Consider the following 21,994-nt stretch of genomic DNA (forward strand, 5'->3'; position numbering starts at 1 on the left):
GAGAGAGACAGAAGGGAAAGTTCCATACTGCTGCCCCGACAAGAGAGAGAGACAGACAGGGAAAGTTCCATACTGCTGCCCCGACGAGAGAGAGACAGAAGGGGAAAGTTCCATACTGCTGCCCCGACAAGAGAGAGAGACAGAAGGGGAAAGTTCCATACTGCTGCCCCGACGAGAGAGAGACAGAGACAGAAGGGAAAGTTCCATACTGCTGCCCTGACGAGAGAGAGACAGAAGGGGAAAGTTCCATACTGCTGCCCTGACGAGAGAGAGACAGAGACAGAAGGGGAAAGTTCCATACTGCTGCCCCGACGAGAGAGAGAGACAGAGACAGAAGGGGAAAGTTCCATACTGCTGCCCGACAAGAGAGAGACAGACAGAAGGGGGAAAGTTCCATACTGCTGCCCCGACAAGAGAGAGAGAGACAGAAGGGGAAAGTTCCATACTGCTACCCTGACGAGAGAGAGACAGAAGGGGAAAGTTCCATACTGCTGCCCCGAGAGAGAGAGAGACAGAAGGGGAAAGTTCCATACTGCTGCCCCGAGAGAGAGAGAGACAGAAGGGGAAAGTTCCATACTGCTGCCCCGACGAGAGAGAGAGACAGAAGGGTAAAGTTCCATACTGCTGCCCCGACGAGAGAGAGAGACAGAAGGGGAAAGTTCCATACTGCTGCCCCGACGAGAGAGAGACCGAAGGGGAAAGTTCCATACTGCTGCCCCGACGAGAGAGAGACAGAAGGGGAAAGTTCCATACTGCTGCCCCGACGAGAGAGAGAGACAGAAGGGTAAAGTTCCATACTGCTGCCCCGACGAGAGAGAGAGACAGAAGGGTAAAGTTCCATACTGCTGCCCCGACGAGAGAGAGACAGAGACGGAAGGGGAAAGTTCCATACTGCTGCCCCGACGAGAGAGAGACAGAAGGGGAAAGTTCCATACTGCTGCCCCGACGAGAGAGAGAGAGACAGAAGGGTAAAGTTCCATACTGCTGCCCCGACGAGAGAGACAGAAGGGGGAAAGTTCCATACTGCTGCCCCGACGAGAGAGAGAGAGACAGAAGGGTAAAGTTCCATACTGCTGCCCCGACGAGAGAGAGAGAGACAGAGACGGAAGGGGGAAAGTTCCATACTGCTGCCCCGACAAGCGAGAGACAGAGACGGAAGGGGGAAAGTTCCATACTGCTGCCCCGACGAGAGAGAGAGACAGAGACAGAAGGGGAAAGTTCCATACTGCTGCCCGACGAGAGAGAGAGACAGAGACAGAAGGGGAAATTTCCATACTGCTGCCCCGACGAGAGAGAGACAGAAGGGTAAAGTTCCATACTGCTGCCCCGACGAGAGAGAGAGACAGAAGGGTAAAGTTCCATACTGCTGCCCCGACGAGAGAGAGAGACAGAAGGGTAAAGTTCCATACTGCTGCCCCGAGAGAGAGAGACAGAAGGGGAAAGTTCCATACTGCTGCCCCGAGAGAGAGAGAGAGACAGAAGGGGAAAGTTCCATACTGCTGCCCCGACAAGAGAGAGACAGAGACAGAAGGGTAAAGTTCCATACTGCTGCTCCGACGAGAGAGAGACAGAGACTGAAGGGGAAAGTTCCATACTGCTGCCCCGACAAGAGAGACAGAGACAGACGGGTAAACTTCCATACTGCTGCCCCGACGAGAGAGAGACAGACAGGGAAAGTTCCATACTGCTGCCCCGACGAGAGAGAGAGACAGAAGGGGAAAGTTCCATACTGCTGCCCCGACAAGAGAGAGACAGACAGGGAAAGTTCCATACTGCTGCCCCGACAAGAGAGAGACAGAAGGGGAAAGTTCCATACTGCTGCCCCGACAAGAGAGAGACAGAAGGGGAAAGTTCCATACTGCTGCCCTGACGAGAGAGAGAGAGACAGAAGGGGAAAGTTCCATACTGCTGCCCTGACGAGACAGAGACGGAAGGGGGAAAGTTCCATACTGCTGCCCCGACGAGAGAGAGAGAGACAGAAGGGGAAAGTTCCATACTGCTGCCCTGACGAGAGAGAGACGGAAGGGGGAAAGTTCCATACTGCTGCCCCGACAAGAGAGAGACAGAAGGGGAAAGTTCCATACTGCTGCCCTGACGAGAGAGAGACAGAAGGGGAAAGTTCCATACTGCTGCCCTGACGAGAGAGAGACAGAGACAGAAGGGGAAAGTTCCATACTGCTGCCCCGACGAGAGAGAGAGACAGAAGGGGGAAAGTTCCATACTGCTGCCCCGACAAGAGAGAGAGAGACAGAAGGGGAAAGTTCCATACTGCTGCCCCGACGAGAGAGAGACAGAAGGGGAAAGTTCCATACTGCTGCCCCGACGAGAGAGAGAGACAGAAGGGGAAAGTTCCATACTGCTGCCCCGACAAGAGAGAGACAGACAGGGAAAGTTCCATACTGCTGCCCCGACGAGAGAGAGACAGAAGGGGAAAGTTCCATACTGCTGCCCCGACGAGAGAGAGACAGAAGGGGAAAGTTCCATACTGCTGCCCCGACAAGAGAGAGACAGACAGGGAAAGTTCCATACTGCTGCCCCGACAAGAGAGAGACAGAAGGGGAACGTTCCATACTGCTGCCCCGACGAGAGAGAGACAGAAGGGGAAAGTTCCATACTGCTGCCCCGACGAGAGAGAGACAGAGACAGAAGGGGAACGTTCCATACTGCTGCCCCGACGAGAGAGAGACAGAAGGGGAAAGTTCCATACTGCTGCCCTGACGAGAGAGAGACAGAGACAGAAGGGGAAAGTTCCATACTGCTGCCCCGACGAGAGAGAGAGACAGAAGGGGAAAGTTCCATACTGCTGCCCCGACGAGAGAGAGACAGAGACAGAAGGGGAAAGTTCCATACTGCTGCCCTGACGAGAGAGAGAGAGAGACAGAGACAGAAGGGGAAAGTTCCATACTGCTGCCCCGACGAGAGAGAGAGAGACAGAAGGGGAAAGTTCCATACTGCTGCCCCGACAAGCGAGAGACGGAAGGGGGAAAGTTCCATACTGCTGCCCCGACGAGAGAGAGACAGAGACGGAAGGGGAAATTTCCATACTGCTGCCCCGACGAGAGAGAGAGACAGAGACAGAAGGGGAAAGTTCCATACTGCTGCCCGACGAGAGAGAGAGACAGAGACAGAAGGGGAAATTTCCATACTGCTGCCCCGACGAGAGAGAGAGACAGAAGGGTAAAGTTCCATACTGCTGCCCCGACGAGAGAGAGAGACAGAAGGGTAAAGTTCCATACTGCTGCCCCGACGAGAGAGAGAGACAGAAGGGTAAAGTTCCATACTGCTGCCCCGACGAGAGAGAGACAGAAGGGGAAAGTTCCATACTGCTGCCCCGACAAGAGAGAGAGACAGAAGGGGAAAGTTCCATACTGCTGCCCCGACAAGAGAGAGACAGAGACAGAAGGGTAAAGTTCCATACTGCTGCTCCGACGAGAGAGAGACAGAGACTGAAGGGGAAAGTTCCATACTGCTGCCCCGACAAGAGAGACAGAGACAGACAGGGAAAGTTCCATACTGCTGCCCCGACGAGAGAGAGAGACAGACAGGGAAAGTTCCATACTGCTGCCCCGACGAGAGAGAGAGACAGAAGGGGAAAGTTCCATACTGCTGCCCCGACAAGAGAGAGACAGAAGGGAAAGTTCCATACTGCTGCCCTGACGAGAGAGAGAGACAGAAGGGGAAAGTTCCATACTGCTGCCCCGACAAGAGAGAGACAGAAGGGGAAAGTTCCATACTGCTGCCCTGACGAGAGAGAGAGAGACAGAAGGGGAAAGTTCCATACTGCTGCCCTGACGAGACAGAGACGGAAGGGGAAAGTTCCATACTGCTGCCCCGACAAGAGAGAGACAGAAGGGGAAAGTTCCATACTGCTGCCCTGACGAGAGAGAGACAGAAGGGGAAAGTTCCATACTGCTGCCCTGACGACAAGAGAGAGACAGAAGGGGAAAGTTCCATACTGCTGCCCTGACGAGAGAGAGACAGAAGGGGAAAGTTCCATACTGCTGCCCTGACAAGAGAGACAGAGACAGAAGGGGAAAGTTCCATACTGCTGCCCCGACGAGAGAGAGACAGAAGGGGGAAAGTTCCATACTGCTGCCCCGACAAGAGAGAGAGAGACAGAAGGGGGAAAGTTCCATACTGCTGCCCCGACGAGAGAGAGAGACAGAAGGGGAAAGTTCCATACTGCTGCCCCGACGAGAGAGAGACAGAGACAGAAGGGGAAAGTTCCATACTGCTGCCCTGACGAGAGAGAGAGACAGAGACAGAAGGGGAAAGTTCCATACTGCTGCCCCGACGAGACAGAGACAGAAGGGGAAAGTTCCATACTGCTGCCCCGATGAGAGAGAGACAGAAGGGGAAAGTTCCATACTGCTGCCCCGACGAGAGAGAGACAGAAGGGGGAAAGTTCCATACTGCTGCCCTGACGAGAGAGAGACAGAGACAGAAGGGGAAAGTTCCATACTGCTGCCCCGACGAGAGAGAGACAGAGACAGAAGGGGGGGAGGACTCTGGCTTCTATGTTGTGATCTCAATACCAGGACTGGTGTTCAGGCGGACTACATATAATTTCAATATTTTTGTTTCTAGGCAAGTCAGTTCAGAACAAATTCTTATTTACTATGATGGCCAAACACGGACATTGGGCCAATTGTGAGCCGCCCTATGGGACTCCCAATCACGGCCGGACGTGATACTACCTGGATTCGAACCAGGTACTATAGTGACACTGAGATGCAGTGCCTTGGACCACTGCTTCACATGTAGATGTCAATAATAAGGGATGTCCGTATCGCCGTAGACTAAACCACTGCTGCCATCCTCCAAGCGTTTATTCAACTATATAGGGAATAGAGTGCCATTTGGGAGTCAGGGTTGGGTAGGTTACTTTCTGAATGTAATCCATTACTCCCCTGGTAGTAATGCACTATATAGAGAATGTAATTCATTACTCCCCTGGTAGTAATGCACTATATAGAGAATGTAATCCATTACTCCCCTGGTAGTAATGCACTATATAGAGAATGTAATTCATTACTCCCCTGGTAGTAATGCACTATATAGAGAATGTAATCCATTACTCCCCTCGTAGTAATGCACTATATAGATAATGTAGTCCATTACTCCCCTGGTAGTAATGCACTATATAGAGAATGTAATCCATTACTCCCCTGGTAGTAATGCACTATATAGAGAATGTAATCCATTACTCCCCTGGTAGTGATGCACTATATAGAGAATGTAATTCATTACTCCCCTGGTAGTAATGCACTATATAGATAATGTAATGCATTACTCCCCTGGTAGTAATGCACTATATAGATAATGTAATTCATTACTCCCCTGGTAGTGATGCACTATATAGAGAATGTAATTCATTACTCCCCTGGTAGTAATGCACTATATAGAGAATGTAATCCATTACTCCCCTGGTAGTAATGCACTATATAGAGAATGTAATCCATTACTCCCCTGGTAGTAATGCACTATATAGAGAATGTAATCCATTACTCCCCTGGTAGTAATGCACTATATAGATAATGTAGTCCATTACTCCCCTGGTAGTAATGCACTATATAGAGAATGTAATCCGTTACTCCCCTGGTAGTAATGCACTATATAGAGAATGTAATCCGTTAATGTGAATGTATTAATGTTCTACAGTAATAGATTCCACATTCATATAATTATCAAAATACGCAAATAAACATATCAACAAATACATTTAAACAAACGCAATCCAGACAGTCTACCATATGATAGTTATGATATTAGTTAAATTGATCTGAATGTTTTCGTGTGGGATACGAGATGTTTGATAGTGATAAAACTAATGTATTTCATACATTAGTAGTACAACACTGTTACTATGGGAATTAAGTTGTTAACAGTCACTCAAAGAATCATCGTCCTTCTGTAGCTCAGTTGGTAGAGCATGGTGCTTGTAACTCCAGGGTAGTGGGTTTGATTCCCGGGACCACCCATACGTAGAATGTATGCACACATGACTGTAAGTCGCTTTGGATAAAAGCGTCCGCTAAATGGCATATATTATTATTATTATTATTAAAAGCTACACAGGACTCCATGCTTACTGATCTCCTAGCAAACCGAACACTTTTTCTCACTTTAAAAAAATGCTTCACGACTGTCTTTATCTAACAGTAAAGGGCAGGTATCACCGTGTCTTCCCACAGGGGGGGATTTTATGTCTTTCTCCCCGAGGACAGGAGAGTCTTTCTCTGTCTCAGTTGCTACCTTCCATAATGGACAGGTCACTCTGTCTGTCCTCACAGTGGATCGGTGGACAGGTAAGTCTGTCTGTGTCTGTCTGTCCCACATTGTCTCTTCTACAGTGTTAGAATAGACAATACCAGTCTATGGATCTCTGTAGAAAGATCAGTCAGTCTCCATAATGTCTCTGTCCCAGTCTGTCTCTTCCACTGTCAGTCTCCATGTCTCAGAGGCCAGTGAGCTAGTTTCCCTGCCAGGTCCCGTTGGTCTTGTTCAGAGAGGTGCTACTCCCATGTTTACTGTCTCCTGAGGCCTTCATGGCCATCGGCTGCTTGTCCTCTGCCTCCGTCTCCCGGTGGTAGAAGTAGTTGAAGTTGGACACGATGACGGGGACGGGCAGGGCGATGGTCAGCACGCCAGCGATGGCGCAGAGTGTCCCCACCATCTTTCCCCCCATGGTGATCGGGCACATGTCGCCGTAGCCCACTGTAGTCATGGTGACCACAGCCCACCAGAACCCGTCGGGGATGCTGACGAACTGCGTGCTGGGCTCGTCCACCTCGGCGAAGTAGATGGCGCTGGAGAAGAGGATGACTCCGATGAAGAGGAAGAAGATGAGCAGGCCCAGCTCCCGCATGCTAGCCTTCAGTGTCTGGCCCAGGATCTGGAGCCCCTTGGAGTGTCTGGACAGCTTGAAGATCCTGAACACCCTGACCAGGCGGATGATACGAAGGATGGCCAGAGACATTGCCTGGCTGGAGTTCTGGTCCGGGGTGGTGACCAGCTCTGTTACCAAGGTGACGAAGTACGGGATGATGGAGACAATGTCGATGATGTTCATGAGGTTGTGGAAGAAGTCGCTCTTGGAGGGACAAACCACGAAGCGCACAGCCAGCTCGAAGAAGAACCAGACGATGCAGGCCGTCTCGATGATGAAGAACGGGTCGGAGAACGTCGAGGTGATAGTTTTGGGCTTGGCCGAGGGCAGAAACAAGGTCCCGAGGCCGCTCAGCGATTGGCTCCCATCCAAAGGCATCAGATGCGTGACGGTGGTGGGTAGGACGGGGTCCAGGGAGTTTTCCCGGAACTCCGGCAGCGTCTCCAGGCAGAAGATGATGATGGAGATAACGATGACAAACACGGAGACCAGCGCCATGCCGCGTGCTGCGTTGGAACTCTCGGGGTACTCGAACAGCAGCCAGAACTGGTGATACATCTCATTGGTCGGGAGAGGGATCTCCACTTCCTTGATGAAGCCCTCGTCCTCTCTGAACTGCTCCATGGCGTCGCTCCCCAGCTCATAGAAGACGATCTCATCAGCAAACACATCCAGTGGAACGTTGGCCGGCCGACGGATCTTCCCTCCTGACTGGTAGTAGTACAGGATGCCATCAAAGCTGGGCCGGTTCCTGTCGAAGAAATACAGGTTCCTCATGGGGTCAAAGTAGTCCACCCTCTTCCTAGGGTCCCCCAGAAGGGTCTCAGGGAACTGGTTGAGGGTTTTGAGCTGCGTCTCGAATCGTAGCCCGGCGATGTTGATGATGACCTTTTGGCCTCCGTCGTCTAGACCTGTCTTGTCCACAAACAGATCCTCACAGCACTCCTTAGCCAGCTGGCTGAAGATGGTCTCGCTCTGCATCTGGGTCTCACTATTAAGCAACTTCTGCCAGTTGGTGATGATGCTGGCACATCTAGGGTGCCCCCTCCTGCTGTGGGCTGGCATGAGGGGCGACTGAGGCACGGCCAAATTATTGGGGGATGGGGACGGGCATGGGGAGGTGTGCCAAATGTGGGGGTTGTGTGAGGAGGGACGGTGAGGCTGGGGGGTTGAGGTGTGGTTGGGCAGGGGGGAGGAGAAGTGGTGAGAGCCGGGGAAGGAGCATTGTTCGGGGGGAATGTCGACCGCCAGGGTAGCGGTCTCATCAGGGTAATCTGAGTTGTCCAGTTCATTTTCCAGGCTGCTGTCAATGTCGTCCAGACTCTCAAAGTCCACCATAGCCACCTCCATGGTTTCTGCAGCTACTGCTGTTCCCACAGTCCCAGAGACCGGGTCCCTAACAAAGACCCTTAGCCCGTGGCCTAGGAAATCCAGGTGAGGAGATCCAGGTGAGAGGATCCAGGGAGGATGGCAGACTTCAGCCCCAGGCCTGGCTGTATGGCCAGAGAGAGAGGCTGACCTCAGACTCTAAGGCCCAGAGAGAGAGGCTGTCCTCAGGCTCCTCAGGCTCTAAGGCCCAGATAGAGAAGCTGTCCTGAGACTAAGGCCCAGAGAGAGAGGCTGTCATCAGGCTCTAAGGCCCATAGAGAGAGGCTGTCCTCAGGCTCTAAGGCCCATAGAAAGAGGCTGTCCTCAGGCTCTAAGGCCCATAGAGAGACAGATGGAGGCAGTCTTCAGGGTAACAGGCTCTCCAGCAGTCAACAGATGGTTCCTCACCTCTGCTACCCTCTTCTTCTCTGAAGTGGGGGACCAGGAGAGAAAAAGAAATGCAGTAATTATTGTTATTTAACCTGCATACAGTATATATTTAAAAAAATATATAGATATATATTTCACCTTTATTTAACCAGGTAGGCCAGTTTGAGAACAAGTTCTCATTTACAACTGCGACCTGGCCAAGATAAAGCAAAGCAGTTCGACACATACAACGACACAGAGTTACACATGGAGTAAAACAAAACATAGTCAATAACACAGTAGGAAAATAAGTACAAAAGGAAACAAAAAGTATATATACAGTGAGTGCAAATGAGGTAAGATAAGGGAGTTAAGGCAATAAATAGACCATGGTGGCGAAGAAATTACAACATAGCAATTAAACACTGGAATGTTAGATGTGCAGAAGATTAATTTGCAAGTAGAGATACTGGGGTGCAAAGGATAAATACATAAATACAGTATGGGGATGAGGTAGTTGGATGGGCTATTTACAGATGGGCTATGTACAGGTGCAGTGATCTGTGAGCTGCTCTGGCAGCTAGTGCTTAGAGCTATATTTTGAATGACTCCAACCTAAGTGTATGTAAACTTCCGACTTCAACTGTAAATATACACACTGTATTGGAGAGAGAGTGAGAGAGAGGGTTAGAGAGTGAGACATGTTTGCTGCTGACAGTCCTGCTATCCGCACCAGTTGCTTTAGACTGGCTCTGCTTTCAACTGCTTGACACTGACACCCTGATGCCTGACACACAGACAACACACCTCCTCCTGTTCACTTGCTATGCGTCTGACCTGGTTAGAACAACAGGGAGGTGAGGAGGCAGCACAGGGTCACTGGGTCACATATACTACACCTATATATAGACATAGACATATACTACACCTATATATAGACATAGACATATACTACACCTATATATAGACATAGACACAGTATTCAGTATTCCTATACTATACCTATATATAGACATAGACACAGTATTCAGTATTCCTATACTACACCTATATATAGACATAGACACAGTATTCAGTATTCCTATACTATACCTATATATAGACATAGACACAGTATTCAGTATTCCTATACTACACCTATATATAGACATAGACACAGTATTCAGTATTCCTATACTATACCTATATATAGACATAGACACAGTATTCAGTATTCCTATTTTCCTATTCCTATTTCTTAGACACTTACCCAGAAAGACTCACAGCTGTAATCACTCTTAGAGATTTACCCAGAAAGACTCACAGCTGTAATCACTCTTAGACACTTACCCAGAAAGCCTCACAGCTGTAATCACTCTTAGAGACTTACCCAGAAAGACTCACAGCTGTAATCACTCTTAGAGATTTACCCAGAAAGACTCACAGCTGTAATCACTCTTAGAGACTCACCCAGAAAGACTCACAGCTGTAATCACTCTTAGAGATTTACCCAGAAAGACTCACAGCTGTAATCACTCTTAGACACTTACCCAGAAAGCCTCACAGCTGTAATCACTCTTAGACACTTACCCAGAAAGACTCACAGCTGTAATCACTCTTAGACACTTACCCAGAAAGACTCACAGCTGTAATCACTCTTAGAGATTTACCCAGAAAGACTCACAGCTGTAATCACTCTTAGACACTTACCCAGAAAGCCTCACAGCTGTAATCACTCTTAGACACTTACCCAGAAAGACTCACAGCTGTAATCACTCTTAGACACTTACCCAGAAAGACTCACAGCTGTAATCACTCTTAGACACTTACCCAGAAAGCCTCACAGCTGTAATCACTCTTAGACACTTACCCAGAAAGCCTCACAGCTGTAATCACTCTTAGACACTTACCCAGACAGACTCACAGCTCATGCCATTTAGCAGACGCTTTTATCCAAAGCGACTTACAGTCATGCGTGCATACATTCTACGTATGGGTGGTCCCGGGGATCGAACCCACTACCCTGGCGTTACAAGCGCCATGCTCTACCAACTGAGCTACAGAAGGACCCCCGTGGTATTGACCCAGGGGTGTGAATAGTTACAGTATGTAAATTACATGTCTGTATTTTAGTTTTATTAAACTTGCAAAATATTCTAAAAACATGTTTTCACTTTGCCATTATGGGGTATGATGTGAAAAAAACATATTTAATCCATTTTGAATTCAGACTGTAACAACAAATGTGGAATAAGTCTTAGGGTTTGAGTACTCTCTGAAGGCTCTGTAGGCATGTTGTTTGTGCAATGGTATCTTCTAAATCAGAGAGGAATTGGTGAAACATGAAAATGTTAGCTAGCTAGCTGCAGGAGGTAAGAAACATGTAGCATCTAATTATGGTCCCCTGGAAATACTGACCAACACGTTGGTTCCTACACTGTCAATAATTCCTCCCTGGCTTATTCATTCATTGTCATGGAAACGAACAACGTATTCAAGGTGCTGCCCACTGTATTCTAACTATACAATCAGAATACTCATTACATTACATCCCCCACAATTCCAAAGGTTCAAGGTGCTGCCCACTGTATTCTAACTATACAATAAGAATACTAATTATATTATCACGATTCCAAAAGTTCACAAATTTAACGAGGCCTGTTTTTTGTTGTTGTTGCCCATATTATGCAGGCCACATAACCTATAACATCCACTACATAACCTATAACATCCACTACATAACCTATAACATCCACTATATAACCTATAACATCCACTACATAACCTATAACGTCCACTACATAACCCATAACATCCACTACATAACCTATAACATCCACTACATAACCCCTAACATCCACTACATAACCTATAACATATACTACATAACCCATAACATCCACTACATAACCTATAACATCCACTACATAACCTATAACATCCACTATATAACCCATAACATCCACTACATAACCCATAACATCCACTACATAACTTATAACATCCACTACATAACCCATAACATCCACTACATAACCTATGACATCCACTACATAACCCATAACATCCACTACATAACCTATAACATCCACTACATAACCCCTAACATCCACTACATAACCTATAACATATACTACATAACCCATAACATCCACTACATAACCTATAACATCCACTACATAACCTATAACATCCACTATATAACCCATAACATCCACTACATAACCCATAACATCCACTACATAACTTATAACATCCACTACATAACCCATAACATCCACTACATAACCTATAACATTCACTACATAACCTATAACATATAACATCCACTACATAACCAATAACATCCACTACATAACCTATAACATCCACTACATAACCTATAACCTATAACATCCACTACATAACCTATAACATCCACTACATAACCTATAACATCCACTACATAACCCATAACATCCACTACATAACCTATAACATATAACATCCACTACATAACCTATAACATCCACTATATAACCTATAACATCCACTACATAACCTATAACATCCACTACATATCCTATAACATCCACTACATAACCTATAACATCCAATGCATAACCCATAACATCCACTACATAACCCATAACATCCACTACATAACCTATAACATCCAATACATAACCTATAACCTATAACATCTACTACATAACCTATAACATCCACTACATAACCTATAACATCCACTACATTACCTATAACATTCACTACATAACCTATAACATCCACTACATAACATCCACTACATAACCTATAACATCCACTACATAACCTATAACATTCACTACATAACCTATAGCATCCACTACATAACCTATAACCTATAACATCCACTACATAACCTATAACATCCACTACATAACCCCTAACATCCACTACATAACCTATAACATTCACTACATAACCTATAACATATAACATCCACTACATAACCTATAACATCTACTACATAACCCATAACATCCACTACATAACCTATAACATCCACTACATAACCCCTAACATCCACTACATAACCTATAACATATACTACATAACCCATAACATCCACTACATAACCTATGACATCCACTACATAACCCATAACATCCACTACATAACCTATAACATCCACTACATAACCTATAGCATCCACTATATAACCCATAACATCCACTACATAACCCATAACATCCACTACATAACCTATAACATCCACTACATAACCTATAACATCCACTATATAACCCATAACATCCACTACATAACCTATAACATCCACTACATAACCCCTAACATCCACTACATAACCCCTAACATCCACTACATAACCCATAACATCCACTACATAACCCATAACATCAACTACATAACCTATCACATCCACTACATAACCCTTAACATCTACTACATAACCCATAACATCCACTACATAACCTATAACATCCACTACATAACCCATAACATCCACTACATAACCTATAACATCCACTACATAACCAATAACATCCACTACATAACCTATAACATTCACTACATAACCTATAACATATAACATCCACTACATAACCCATAACATCCACTACATAACCTATAACATCCACTACATAACCTATAACCTATAACATCCACTACATAACCTATAACATCCACTACATAACCTATAACATCCACAACATAACCTATAACATTCACTACATAACCTATAACATCCACTACATAACATCCACTACATAACCTATAACATCCACTACATAACCTATAACATTCACTACATAACCTATAACATATAACATCCACTACATAACCCATAACATCCACTACATAACCTATAACATCCACTACATAACCCATAACATCCACTACATAACCTATAACATATAACATCCACTACATAACCTATAACATCCACTATATAACCTATAACATCCACTACATAACCTATAACATCCACTACATAACCTATAACATCCAATACATAACCCATAACATCCACTACATAACCCATAACATCCACTACATAACCTATAACATCCACTACATAACCTATAACATCCACTACATTACCTATAACATCCACTACATAACCTATAACATCCACTACATAACCTATAACATCCACTACATAACCTATAACATCCACTACATTACCTATAACATTCACTACATAACCTATAACATCCACTACATAACATCCACTACATAACCTATAACATCCACTACATAACCTATAACATTCACTACATAACCTATAGCATCCACTACATAACCTATAACATCCACTACATAACCTATAACATCCACTACATAACCTATAACATCCACTACATAACCCATAACATCCACTACATAACCTATAACATCCACTACATAACCCATAACATCCACTACATAACCTATTACATTCACTACATAACCTATAACATATAACATCCACTACATAACCCATAACATCCACTACATAACCTATAACATCCACTACATAACCTATAACCTATAACATCCACTACATAACCTATAACATCCACTACATAACCTATAACATCCACTACATAACCTATAACATCCACTACATAACCTATAACATTCACTACATAACCTATAACATCCACTACATAACATCCACTACATAACCTATAACATCCACTACATAACCTATAACATTCACTACATAACCTATAACATATAACATCCACTACATAACCCATAACATCCACTACATAACCTATAACATCCACTACATAACCTATAACATCCACTACATAACCCATAACATCCACTACATAACCTATAACATATAACATCCACTACATAACCTATAACATCCACTATATAACCTATAACATCCACTACATAACCTATAACATCCACTACATATCCTATAACATCCACTACATAACCTATAACATCCAATACATAACCCATAACATCCCACTACATAACCTATAACATCCAATACATAACCCATAACATCCACTACATAACCCATAACATCCACTACATAACCTATAACATCCACTACATAACCTATAACCTATAACATCCACTACATAACCTATAACATCCACTATATAACCTATAACATCCACTACATAACCTATAACATCCACTACATAACCTATAACATCCACTACATAACCTATAACATCCACTACATAACCTATAACATCCACTACATAACCTATAACATCCACTACATAACCTATAACATCCACTACATAACCTATAACATTCACTACATAACCTATAACATCCACTACATAACCCATAACATCCACTACATAACCTATAACATCCACTATATAACCTATAACATCCACTACATAACCCATAACATCCACTACATAACATCCACTACATAACCTATAACATCCACGACATAACCTATAACATCCACTACATAACCCATAACATCCACTACATAACCCATAACATCCACTACATAACCTATAACATCCACTACATAACCCATAACATCCACTACATAACCTATAACATCCACTACATAACCTATAACATCCACTATATAACCTATAACATCCACTACATAACCCATAACATCCACTACATAACCTATAGCATCCACTACATAACCTATAACCTATAACATCCACTACATAACCTATAACCTATAAAATCCACTACATAACCTATAACATCCACTACATAACCTATAACATCCACTACATAACCTATAACATCCACTACATAACCTATAACATCCACTACATAACCTATAACCTATAACATTCACTACATAACCTATAACATCCAGTACATAACCTATAACATCCCCTACATAACCTATACCATTAACTACATAACCTATGACATCCACTACATAACCTATAACCTATAACATCCACTACATAACCTATAACCTATAACATCCACTACATAACCTATAACATCCACTACATAACCTATAACCTATAACATTCACTACATAACCTATAACATCCAATACATAACCTATAACATCCACTACATAACCTATACCATTCACTACATAACCAATAACATCCACTACATAACCTATAACCTATAACATGCACTACATAACCTATAACATCCACTACATAACCTATAAAATCCACTACATAACCTATAACATTTACTACATAACCTATACCATTCACTACATAACCTATAACATTCACTACATAACCTATACCATTCACTACATAACCTATAACATTCACTACATAACCTATAACATCCACTACATAACCTATAACATTCACTACATAACCTATAACATCCACTACATAACCTATAACCTATAACATCCACTACATAACCTATAACATCCACTACATAACCTATAACCTATAACATTCACTACATAACCTATAACATCCAATACATAACCTATAACATCCACTACATAACCTATACCATTCACTACATAACCAATAACATCCACTACATAACCTATAACCTATAACATGCACTACATAACCTATAACATCCACTACATAACCTATAAAATCCACTACATAACCTATAACATTTACTACATAACCTATACCATTCACTACATAACCTATAACATTTACTACATAACCTATACCATTCACTACATAACCTATAACATTTACTACATAACCTATACCATTCACTACATAACCTATAACATTCACTACATAACCTATTCCATCCACTACATAACCTATATCATTCACTACATAATTTTTAACAATCACTACATAACTCATAACATTGTGTGCATGTGGTGTGGACTCATTCAAAGGCTTTTAAAAATGTTTTACTAATTTCTACATTGTAGAATATTAGTGAATACATCAAAACTATGAAATAACACATATGGAATCTTGAAGTAACTACATAACCTATAACATCCACTACATAACCTATAACATCCACCACATAACCTATAACATTCACTACATAACCTATAACATCCACTACATAACCTATAACATCCACTACATAACCTATAACATCCACTACATAACCTATAACATTCACTACATAACCTATAACATCCACTACATAACCCATAACATCCACTACATAACCTATAACATCCACTATATAACCTATAACATCCACTACATAACCCATAACATCCACTACATAACATCCACTACATAACCTATAACATCCACTACATAACCTATAACCTATAACATCCACTACATAACCTATAACATCCACTACATAACCCATAACATCCACTACATAACCCATAACATCCACTACATAACCTATAACATCCACTACATAACCTATAACATCCACTACATAACCTATAACATCCACTACATAACCTATAACCTATAACATCCACTACATAACCTATAACATCCACTACATAACCCATAACATCCACTACATAACCTATAACATCCACTACATAACCCATAACATCCACTACATAACCCATAACATCCACTACATAACCTATAACATCCACTACATAACCTATAACATCCACTACATAACCTATAACCTATAACATCCACTACATAACCCATAACATCCACTACATAACCTATAACATCCACTACATAACCCATAACATCCACTACATAACCTATAACATCCACTACATAACCTATAACCTATAACATCCACTACATAACCTATAACATCCACTACATAACCTATAACATCCACTACATAACCTATAACATCCACTACATAACCTATAACCTATAACATCCACTACATAACCTATAACATCCACGACATAACCTATAACATCCACTACATAACCCATAACATCCACTACATAACCTATAACATCCACTACATAACCTATAACCTATAACATCCACTATATAACCTATAACATCCACTACATAACCCATAGCATCCACTACATAACCCATAACATCCACTACATAACCTATAACATCCACTACATAAGCTATAACATCCACTACATAACCTATAACATCCACTACATAACCTATAACCTATAACATCCACTACATAACCTATAACATCCACTACATAACCCATAACATCCACTACATAACCTATAACATCCACTACATAACCTATAACATCCACTACATAACCTATAACATCCACTACATAACCTATAACATCCACTATATAACCTATAACACCCACTACATAACCTATAACAGCCACTACATAACCTATAACATCCACTACATAACCTATAACATCCACTTCATATCCTTTAACATCCACTACATAACCTATAACATCCACTACATAACCTATAACATCCACTACATATCCTATAACATCCACTACATAACCTATAACATCCACTCCATAACCTATAACATCCACTACATATCCTATAACATCCACTACATAACCTATAACATCCACTACATAACCTATAACATCCACTACATAACCTATAACATCCACTACATAACCTATAACATCCACTACATAACCTATAACATCCACTACATAACCTTTAACATCCCCTATATAACCTATAACATCCACTACATAACCTATAACATCCACTACATATCCTTTAACATCCACTACATAACCTAAGAAAAAAACACTAAAAGAGTGTTACACAAATCAAAATATATTTGAGATTCTTCAAAGTAGCCACCCTTTGCCTTGACGAGAGCTTTGCACACTTTTGGCATTCTCTCAACAAGCTTCAGGAGGTAGTCACCTCACTGTTGAAGTTGAGACTGGTGTTTTGTGGATTCATTCACCATATCAACCTCGGAGCTATGGCATCTGGGATTCACCAAACCAGCATACTTCGTAACACTTGATAATACTTCATAAGCCTTCATAGACACATATACACACACACATGCGCGTATCATCCAGTCTTACCTCTGCTGAGTCCCTAGGGGTTGAGAGTCGGAGAGGGGGAGAGACAGCGAGGGGAAGAGAGAGGGATGTCCCAGTAGACCAGTCTGTATGAGAGAGAGGGATGTCTGTAGGATCTGGGATCATGATGGCTAGTCTATCAGACTGGGGTAACCCTAACCCTACCTTACTTTACCCAATTAGAAACTGGAGCAGGGGCACAGGGCACAAGCAAACACACACATGGACGGACACACAAACACACACACACAAATAGACAGACACACACACGCGCGCACAAGCAAACACACTCATGGACGGACACACAAGCACGCACACACAAATAGACAGACACACACACGCACGCACAAGCAAACACACTCATGGACGGACACACAAGCACAAACACACAAATAGACAGACACACGCACAAGCAAACACACACATGTCTTCTCTATGTAGTCCAGTGTGTCTTCTATATGTAGTCCAGTGTGTCTTCTATATGTAGTCCAGTGTGTCTTCTCTATGTAGTCCAGTGTGTCTTCTCTATGTAGTCCAGTGTCTTCTCTATGTAGTCCAGTGTCTTCTCTATGTAGTCCAGTGTCTTCTCTATGTAGTCCAGTGTCTTCTCTATGTAGTCCAGTGTCTTCTATATGTAGTCCAGTGTCTTCTCTATGTAGTCCAGTGTATTCTCTATGTAGTCCAGTGTGTCTTCTCTATGTAGTCCAGTGTCTTCTCTATGTAGTCCAGTGTGTCTTCTATATGTAGTCCAGTGTCTTCTCTATGTAGTCCAGTGTCTTCTCTATGTAGTCCAGTGTGTCTTCTATATGTAGTCCAGTGTCTTCTCTATGTAGTCCAGTGTGTCTTCTATATGTAGTCCAGTGTCTTCTCTATGTAGTCCAGTGTCTTCTCTATGTAGTCCAGTGTCTTCTCTATGTAGTCCAGTTTGTCTTCTCTATGTAGTCCCATGTGTCTTCTCTATGTAGTCCAGTGTGTCTTCTCTATGTAGTCCAGTGTCTTCTCTATGTAGTCCAGTGTGTCTTCTATATGTAGTCCAGTGTGTCTTCTCTATGTGGTCCAGTGTCTTCTATATGTAGTTCAGTGTGTCTTCTCTATGTAGTCCAGTGTGTCTTCTCTATGTGGTCCAGTGTGTCTTCTCTATGTAGTCCAGTGTCTTCTCTGCGTAGTCCAGGGTCTTCTCTATGTGGTCCAGTGTGTCTTCTCTATGTAGTCCAGTCTGTCTTCTCTATGTAGTCTAGTGTGTCTTCTCTATGTAGTCCAGTGTGTCTTCTCTATGTAGTCCAGTGTGTCTTCTCTATGTAGTCCAGTGTGTCTTCTCTATGTAGTCCAGTGTGTCTTCTCTATGTAGTCCAGTGTGTCTTCTCTATGTAGTCCAGTGTATTCTATATGTAGTCCAGTGTCTTCTCTATGTAGTCCAGTGTCTTCTCTATGTAGTCCAGTGTGTCTTCTATATGTATTCCAGTGTCTTCTCTATGTAGTCCAGTGTGTCTTCTCTATGTAGTCCAGTGTCTATTCTCTATGTAGTCCAGTGTGTCTTCTATATGTGGTCCAGTGTCTTCTCTATGTAGTCCAGTTTGTCTTCTCTATGTAGTCCTGTGTGTCTTCTATATGTAGTCCAGTGTCTTCTCTATGTAGTCCAGTGTCTTCTCTATGTAGTCCCGTGTGTCTTCTATATGTAGTCCAGTGTGTCTTCTCTATGTAGTCCAGTGTGTCTTCTCTATGTAGTCCAGTGTGTCTTCTCTATGTAGTCCAGTGTATTCTCTATGTAGTCCAGTGTGTCTTCTCTATGTAGTCCAGTGTCTTCTCTATGTAGTCCAGTGTGTCTTCTATATGTAGTCCAGTGTCTTCTCTATGTAGTCCAGTGTGTCTTCTCTATGTAGTCCAGTGTGTCTTCTATATGTGGTCCAGTGTCTTCTCTATGTATTCCAGGGTGTCTTCTCTATGCAGTCCAGTGTGTCTTCTATATGTAGTCAAGTGTCTTCTATATGTAGTCCAGTGTGTCTTCTCTATGTAGTCCAGTGTCTTCCATATGTATTCCAGTGTGTCTTCTCTATGTAGTCCCGTGTGTCTTCTCTATGTAGTCCAGTATCTTCTCTATGTAGTCCAGTGTGTCTTCTCTATGTAGTCCAGTGTCTTCTCTATGTAGTCCAGTGTGTCTTCTCTATGTGGTCCAGTGTGTCTTCTCTATGTAGTCCAGTGTCTTCTCTATGTAGTCTAGTGTCTTCTCTATGTAGTCCAGTGTGTGTCTGCAGAGATAGAGATCAGTGTGTGTCTGTCGAGAGAGAGACCAGTGTGTGTCTGTAGAGAGAGAGATCAGTGTGTGTCTGTAGAGAGAGAGAGCCCATTGTGTGTCTGTAGAGGGAGAGAGATCAGTGTGTCTGTAGAGAGAGAGACCAGTGTGTGTCTGTAGAGAGAGAGAGAGAGAGAGAGACCAGTGTGTCTGTAGAGAGAGAGACCAGTGTGTGTCTGTAGAGAGAGACCACTGTTAAGAAACCTTTCAGAAATAGACTTGGAGCTCCGGTACCACTTGCCATGCGGTAGCAGAGAGAACAGTCTATGACTAGGGTGGCAGGAGTCTTTGGTAAGTTTTAGGGCCTTCCTCTGACACCGCCTGGTATAGAGATACTGGATGGCAGGAAGCTTGGTCTGAGTGATCTACGAGGCTGTACGCATTACCCTCTGTAGTGCCTTGCGGTTGGAGGCCGAGCAGGATGCCGTACCAGGCAGTGATGCAACCAGGATGCTCTCAATGGTGCAGATGTAGAATTTCTTGAGGATCTGGGGACCCATGACAAATCCTTTCAGTCTCCTGAGGGGGAATAGGCGTTGTCATGCCCTCTTCACGACTGTCTTGGTGTGTTTGGACCATTCTAGTTTGTTGGTGATGTGGACACCTAGGAACTTTAAGCTCTCAACCTGCTCCACTACAGCCCTGTTGATGAGAATGCTCGGCCCTCCTTTTCCTGTTGCCCACGATCATCTCCTTTGTCTTGATCACTTTGAGGAAGAGGTTGTTATCCTAGCACCACACTGTAAGGTCTCTGAACTCCTCCCTGTAGGCTGTTTCGTCGTTGTCAGTGATCAGGCCTACCACTGTATGTCAACAGCAAACTTAATGATGGTGTTGAGTCGTGCTTGGCCATGCAGTCATGGGTGAGCAGGGAGTAGAGGAGGGGACTGTGTTGAGGGGCTCCAGTGTTGAGGATCAGCGTGGCAGATGTGTTGTTACCTACCCCTACCACCTGGGGGCTGATCGTCAGGAAGTCCAGGATCCAGTTGCAGAGGGAGTTATAATATATGCCATTTAGCAGACGCTTTTATCCAAAGCGACTTACAGTCATGTGTGCATACATTCTACGTATGGGTGGTCCCGGGGATCGAACCCACTACCCTGGCGTTACAAGCGCCATGCTCTACCAACTGAGCTGTGTAGTCCCAGGGTCCTTAGCTTAGTGATGAGCTTTGAGGGCACTATGGTGTTGAACGCTGAGCTGTATTCAATGAATAGCATTCTCACATAGGTGTTCCTCCTTGTCCAGGTGGGAAAGGGCAGTG

General features: G+C 43.5%; 1 protein-coding gene across 1 annotated transcript; it reads right to left on the reverse strand.

The window, feature by feature from the left end:
• Positions 1-4,403: 4,403 nt before the first annotated feature.
• Positions 4,404-8,239, reverse strand: kcna10a (potassium voltage-gated channel, shaker-related subfamily, member 10a). Its single transcript, XM_035770000.2, has 2 exons — positions 8,185-8,239; positions 4,404-7,992 (listed from the first exon to the last, which is right to left on the reverse strand). The coding sequence occupies exons 1-2, from the start codon at positions 8,237-8,239 to the stop codon at positions 6,473-6,475; spliced, it is 1,575 nt and encodes a 524-aa protein (XP_035625893.1). The 3' UTR covers positions 4,404-6,472.
• Between the last annotated feature and the right edge of the window lie 13,755 nt (positions 8,240-21,994).

The sequence above is a fragment of the Oncorhynchus keta genome, chromosome 28 (genome assembly GCF_023373465.1).
Source record: "Oncorhynchus keta strain PuntledgeMale-10-30-2019 chromosome 28, Oket_V2, whole genome shotgun sequence".
In the NCBI taxonomy this organism is placed as follows: Eukaryota; Metazoa; Chordata; class Actinopteri; order Salmoniformes; family Salmonidae; genus Oncorhynchus; species Oncorhynchus keta.

What these genes read in the sequence shown, in the direction of transcription:
- kcna10a (XM_035770000.2), bottom strand. Translation starts at nt 8,239, where the DNA reads ATGGAGGTGGCTATGGTGGACTTTGAGAGTCTGGACGACATTGACAGC. An exon ending in CGACATTGACAGCAGCCTGG is followed by an intron (nt 7,993 to 8,184) that starts AAAATGAACTGG and finishes CATGCCCGTCCC; the next exon opens with CATCCCCCAATAATTTGGCC.